Source organism: Leptopilina heterotoma, unplaced genomic scaffold (assembly GCF_015476425.1).
Source record: "Leptopilina heterotoma isolate Lh14 unplaced genomic scaffold, ASM1547642v1 Lhet_407, whole genome shotgun sequence".
NCBI classification, from domain to species: domain Eukaryota; kingdom Metazoa; phylum Arthropoda; class Insecta; order Hymenoptera; family Figitidae; genus Leptopilina; species Leptopilina heterotoma.
In genome coordinates this window covers 451,877-458,459 of record NW_025111069.1, presented here as the reverse complement: position 1 = coordinate 458,459, position 6,583 = coordinate 451,877, and the positions used below count along the sequence as shown (strand labels likewise).

The 6,583-nt window shown below is 32.4% G+C and overlaps 1 protein-coding gene across 1 annotated transcript; it reads left to right on the top strand.

The window, feature by feature from the left end:
* The first annotated feature begins 4,590 nt into the window (after positions 1-4,590).
* Positions 4,591-5,516, top strand: LOC122506316. The gene is made up of 3 exons (XM_043618430.1): positions 4,591-4,960; positions 5,031-5,171; positions 5,260-5,516. The coding sequence occupies exons 1-3, from the start codon at positions 4,591-4,593 to the stop codon at positions 5,514-5,516; spliced, it is 768 nt and encodes a 255-aa protein (XP_043474365.1).
* The last annotated feature ends 1,067 nt before the right edge of the window (positions 5,517-6,583 follow it).

Below are 6,583 nucleotides of genomic sequence, written 5' to 3'. Positions count from 1 at the left end.
CTTGATGTTGTACTGCGATTCGAATTTCATCACTATTGTTAAAAGATGAAGAAGCATACGGTTGATGAGCATGAATTTCATAATGAGCTATAGACTCATCAAAATTCACTGCTGCTGGAATATTGAGAAGCTCGTCCATTTTTGTTGCAACAGCACCCACAAAATATGTAGATTAATTGTCTTGTTTTGGTTTTTTCTTTCCTTGAACTTTCAGACCTAGTTCTTGAAGAAAGAGACGATTCTGTGGTGTTAACACCTTGTAAGATGACTTTAGACTGATTTGACTCTTGCATGTTGGCTGACTTTTATAGTTTTCACCAACAACATCTCTTTGATTATAAACAATTCCCATTACAAAGACTTTATATGCAATCGAATAGTTATAGTTTCTCCTCTAAAATTTATTAAATCACCATCCTGGTCGACAATTCGCAGCTGTATATTATGTATTGTCTTGGTGGAAATCGGAAGATAAATGACGTGAGCAGGCACTTCCACAATCTTATATCCAGGTGGAACGCTAGGGAAGAATTCATGGATAGTGTGGACTTTTTGATTGTTTATGTATGCTCCAGATGTTATATTGCACTCAATTCTAACTGAATTGACCTTTAGAATAGCTACAGGTAAATCAGAAGTATGTGCTCTATGAGGTGCTAGATGCTGCGATGTAAATCCCAACAATTTACCAATCGTGTCAATAGGTTTAAAATAAATTGGCAAATTTGATTGAACTACACTGCGCAATGTATTATTATTCGGTTTTATACTAATGACAGTTCCGATTTCTACAGAATTTTGTATATAAGATTCAATGTCTTTAATTTCATAACTTCCAGTTGCAATATGAATTATTTGATTTCCAATGTCAAACTTATTATTTCCTCTATCGATATTAGGAATTGAATTAAAAGTCAACAATTCAACAAGACCAAGTACATAACTTTTATTTGAATTTAGTTCTATTGGAGGGAAATATTCAGCTTCAAGAACTGACGAATTTCCCGTTAACGTTAAAGTAAATGAATCACTCATCTTGCTATCAGATTTTATACTGAAAGCTTACAATAGTTACACACTTTTATATAGGTTAAAGCTACTCTTAATATTTAGTTGATTACATAAAAATTTAAGACACAAGTGCCCACAAACAAATGTATCATAATTTTGAAATCTTTCATGATTATATTTTATTAAGCTACCATCACCTAGATAAATGACAAGATCTGTTGGAGGAGCAAGGTTACCAAAACTATCAAAATACATTGTTTCATTTCTAAATTTTTTATATGCTACCCAATATGTTCCAGCACCTTCTTTATTATCAAGATTAATTATTCCTGATTCACACTTGTTAGGACTACTAATAGGTAGTTCATTTCGCATAAAAACACCGCGAAAATATGGTATTTTTATAGTTTTGGCATACTTCAACAAATCAAAGTCAGTTAATGGACGATGAGGTAGCTTCAGAACAAGTTTTTTTTCCTTCTTGTTATTCTCTTCTTCCTTGATGCTCGTTTTTTCTTTCTCGGTGCTCGTTTCTTTCGTTTTCCAATTCCTTTTCCTTGAGTGTAAGGTTTAAGATGAAGACCAAGTCCTTGCCGATAAGGTTTAAGGTGTAATCCTTTTCCAAGCGATATAGCTTCAATTTTTTTATTGTGACGTTGAGCTTCTGAAAGCTGTTCACTGGCTGTTTTAGCCTTATTAACAGCCCTTGCTATTCCTGAAACTCCTCAAGCAAGAGCTCCTAAAGCACTAAGTCCAGCAAAAATTGGAACAAGCGGTAGAATTCCACCTACTTTAGTAGGTACAGGAAGATTTCGAGGTGATAAAATTTTAGATTTACCACCAACATTTTTTATTGCTTTTCGTGCACCAATCATAGCTGCTCGAATTGTTTCTTCAGCATTATTACTGGGAACCATACTTTTTCGCGCAGCATCGACAATTTTCCTTAGTGCTATTCTTTTCTTCTTACATATTGTTTTTCTTTTTTTCTTTCTTATGGATGATTTTCTCCTTCTTTTTATCCCCATACCTAATTTAGATTTAGTTTTCATGGTTCCGGAAATAGCTAAAGCAGCTGCTCGTTCACTCACACTAGAATTTTTAGCTGTAACACGTTCCCACGCTTTCTTAGCTAATATTTTATCTGCTTCGTTTCTAGCATGAATATTTTCTCGATTTTGCGAATATGCAATGTCGTGTTGCTTACAAGCAGCGTCTAATGGATTAATTCCTTGATCACCTCGAGACAAACGCTTTGCTAACTTTGTACCAGCCCCACAGAATTGGTAACCTGGTAAATGTAACTTGAACAGTAAACTATTGATTATACGATTGATTAAACCTTTTCCTTGATAGCGTTCTTTTTTCACCTCTTTATGCAGAATCATTCTTCACTCTACAAAGGTTGTCGTGAAACTGACAAAATGACTATATAAGCTAGGTATTTATACATTTTAGGGTAGTTACTGTCAAGATGCAGTTCACGAAACAACCTGTCATGCTGCCAATAACTAGTATAGATATAGAAACAAACAAAAAAAAGATTAAACGTCATGGTAGTCTGTTTTCAGACAGCATTCGAGCTGTTTTCTGTGGTCCCTCAAATTGTGGTAAAACAAATGCTCTTCTTTCCCTAATAATACATCCAAATGGTCTGAGTTTTGAAAATATTTACCTCTACTCTAAATCTCTACAGCAACCGAAATATAAGTTTTTGGAAAATGTCATCGGTAACGTGAATGGTGTTGAGTACTTTCCATATAGTGAACATGAAGAAGTAGTATCTCCAAAAGACGCTAAACCAAATTCAATATTCATTTTTGATGACATTGCTTGCGAAAAACAAGATAATGTTAGAGCTTTCTTTTGTATGGGTAGACATTTAAACGTTGACAGTTTCTACTTGTGTCAAACATACGCTCGTATTCCAAAACATCTAGTTCGAGATAATGTAAATTTATTGGTTCTATTCAGACAAGATGAAAAGAATCTGAAACATGTTTATGAAGATCATGTTAATACAGATATGAGTTATACTCAATTCCGCGATTTATGTTCAGAATGTTGGAAATCGGACAAATATGGATTTGTTGTTATTGATAAGGACCGTAATTTTAATGAGGGAAGATATGGAAGAGGTTTTGATTGCTTCATTACACTATAAATATAAGAACTTTATTGAATTTTTAATTAGTGTAGTTTATATTGTCACTAAGAAAACATGTATAGAAAAGAGCAAGAAACACTTCGTCAAATAGCAAAAGCAAGTGATGCTATTAGGCGAAAACATCGTTTACTCAAGATGGGTAAAGAGGCTGCAGAAACAGTTTTTAAAGAAACTCTTCAACCTATAGTAACACCTCTTAAAAAGTTGGTTAAAGTAAATGACATACCTTTCAAAAATGTTAAGAAAGAAAAAGTAAAAAAAGAGGAAAATGATTTTTCTTTCTCTACTGCAGTTGATGAGGAGGAGGAATTTGATAAAACACTACTCAATGACACTCTATTTGATAAGAGTACTAATTTTGAAAAAGCATCAGATGAAGATCTTAATTATGAAAATTTGACAAATAAATTTATTACATTATTGAATAAAAACAGAAAAACTTTTTTAGACATTTTGGTTTATGGAGTACGTAAGCTGCCTAATGGTACTTTTATGATTGGAGATACACGAGTTGATTTAGAAGGTCCTCATATTCGACTAGCTAGAAAGAAAAAATATTTAAAAACTACTGGGTTGATTGAACTCTTATTTAAACAAAGAGCTAAACAAGAATTAATAAGTCAAGATGATTTAGAAAATTATAAAGAAATTCTTGAAGCTACAAATGCACATCGAAAAATTTATAGTTCCAGTGAACCTGTCAACATAAACAGGAGTTCTAAATACATTGATATAATTGCAAAACTTTTTAAGAGTACACCAAAAAAGGGTAGAGGTATTTTTGAAGGGAAGAAGAAGAAGCTTGGAAAGAAATTACCTCAATTTATGATTACAAAGAAACAATTTAACCCAGACTACATCTATTGGGATGATCCCAATGAACTAGTTGAACGATTACGTCTGCTAGTAGCATCGCAGCAAGCTGGAAATCCGAGCCACAATAATGAAATTATGTCAATTATTGAAGAACTACGTGAAGCTCGCATTATATATTAGAAGAGTTCAAGCAAATAAAGCTTAGTATTAAAATGAGCATTGATGTGTTTGGACATCCTTTGTCACGACCTACTGCAAGTCGTGGACAACCTGAACCTTCTGGAATTGGTTTACTCCAAATGGACAATACGATATTGATAACAAAAGACTTTGCAACGTGCAAGACGCTGAAGAGCAACACGACGCAGTAAATTTAAGACAAGTAAAACAAATTGTTAAAAACGAAATAAAAACTGTCTTTGCAGTTACATCATCTTCAAGATCAGCTATTGATGACTTGAATATTCTTATACAATCTATCGAGGAAAGAATTAACGAAAAACTTAAGCAGATTGAAACTGATTTACAACTTGAATTACCTTTTCAAAACGCTAAATACATCGCTAAATTGGATTCACGTTTATCAAACCTTGAAAATGGACAATGAAAAGTTAACTGTTGTTAAAGAGTTGCATAGACAGGCTAGAAAAAATTATCCTCGTCGAAAAGTTCAAATGCGTGGCATCGATGAAACCTGGCAAGCAGATTTGGTTGAAATGATACCTTATTCTTATTCTAATAAAGGTTTCAAATACATGCTCACAGTTATAGACATATTTTCCAAATATGCCTGGGCTGTAGCTGTAAAGAGTAAGAATGGAAAGGACATTTCTCTAGCCATGAAAACTATTCTAAAGCAAGGCAGAATTCCAAAAAATTTGCACACTGATAGAGGAAAAGAATTTTACAATTCTGAATTTAAGAGTTTAATGCAAGAATTTAACATTAATCTCTATTCTACCTATAGTAATTTAAAAGCCTAAATTGTTGAAAGATTTAACCGCACTCTGAAAAATATGATGTGGCCTGAATTCAGCTTACAAGGCAATTAATTACAAATGGATAAATCTTTTACCTACGCTCATATCAAAGTACAATAATAAAAAGCATCGTACTATTGGTATAAAACCCAAAGATGTTACCGTAGAAGATACAAGAGAACTGCTGAGACGTATCCGTAAACTACGAAAAATTCCGCTGAAAAAATCAAAATTTAAAAGGAGATAGAGTTCGAGTCAGCAAATTTAAAAATATTTTCGAAAAAGGATATACTCCCAACTGGACAACGGAAATATTCACTGTAGACCAAGTCAAATCGACAAAACTAGTTACATACAAGCTGAAAGATTACCAAAATCAACCCATCGAGGGTGGTTTCTATGAGGAAGAACTGGTGAAAGTCCAGTATCCAGATGTTTACCTTGTTGAGAAAGTCCTGAAAACTCGTGGTAATGATGTCTATGTAAAATGGCTTGGATTTGATAGCTCGCACAATAGTTGGATAAAAAAATCTGATATGTAATATAGTTAAAGTATTGTTAAAGTAACGTTAAAATAAGTTAAAGAAAAAAGTTAAAATAAGATAAAGTAAAGTTAAAATTAGTTAAATTAACGTTAAAGTATAGTTAAAATAAGTTAAAGTAATGTTAAGAAAAGTTAAAATAAGTTAAGATAAGTTTAAAAAGTTAAAATAAATCCATGTAACTAGATTAACGTTTATTTAAAATAAAGAAGACATAAAATAAAATGAACATCTTTTATTCAAACAATCAATTCCTTCCTCTCTCTTTTTTTACAATGCTTCATCATCTTCCATAATTTCTGCAATTTTACAATGCCCCCATGCTAGGGTGTCGGTGCTGTTGGCTAACAAAAATCTTTTATCATCGAAAGGACTCCACGGTGAGCTTGGACTGACTTCAACCCAAAAGGTTCTCCACCTCCCATTTTTTTCTAATATTTTTTCGGTGATGCCTGACGATTATTTTAAGACATAAAAGAAAAAAATCGCCCGAGGGAATCTCAAATAAACTCAATTATTCGATTTTTTTGCTAGGTTATTGAATGAATTTCGTCCACGATAGCACTTACAAAGTTCAATTTCATACGGAATCTTTCTATTTGCGCCAAAAAAGAGTTCTATAGTAGAAAACACTGGTAACTACTTTAAAATCCTGAAAAAATTCAAAAAATATTGGAAAATTAGGGGTTATCATCAATTTTTCACAAATTTCTCAACTAGGAGGAATTTTACAGAAAAACGGGTTATAGACAAATAAAAGTACATTAAATCTTGAATGAAACAAAAAAAAGAGAATCCATTTATCTTCTATAGTTTCGAAAATATCTGCATTTGAACTTTATTTTTAGCAAAGAAAACCATGTATGACTTCTTTCAGTTAAGGTATTTCACTAATAGTTTGATTTTATGAATCGTAAGTAATAGTTAAAATAACATGATCTTAAATTAACTCAATTTCCAGCGATTCAAGAGAGATGCAATCAATTCATCTCTTGTATATGCAAAGTTATCATGCTTACAATTAATGCAATTTCTCGTAAAATCCTACTGTCTCAAAAGCTTCTATT

Excerpts from the sequence above, each read along its gene's own strand:
- LOC122506316 (XM_043618430.1), top strand. The coding sequence starts at position 4,591 with ATGGACAATGAAAAGTTAACTGTTGTTAAAGAGTTGCATAGACAGGCT. Across the intron at positions 4,961-5,030 it reads TAATCTCTATTCTACCTATA|CTTACAAGGCAATTAATTAC; the intron begins GTAATTTAAAAG and ends GCCTGAATTCAG. Across the intron at positions 5,172-5,259 it reads AGAACTGCTGAGACGTATCC|GATATACTCCCAACTGGACA; the intron begins GTAAACTACGAA and ends TTTTCGAAAAAG.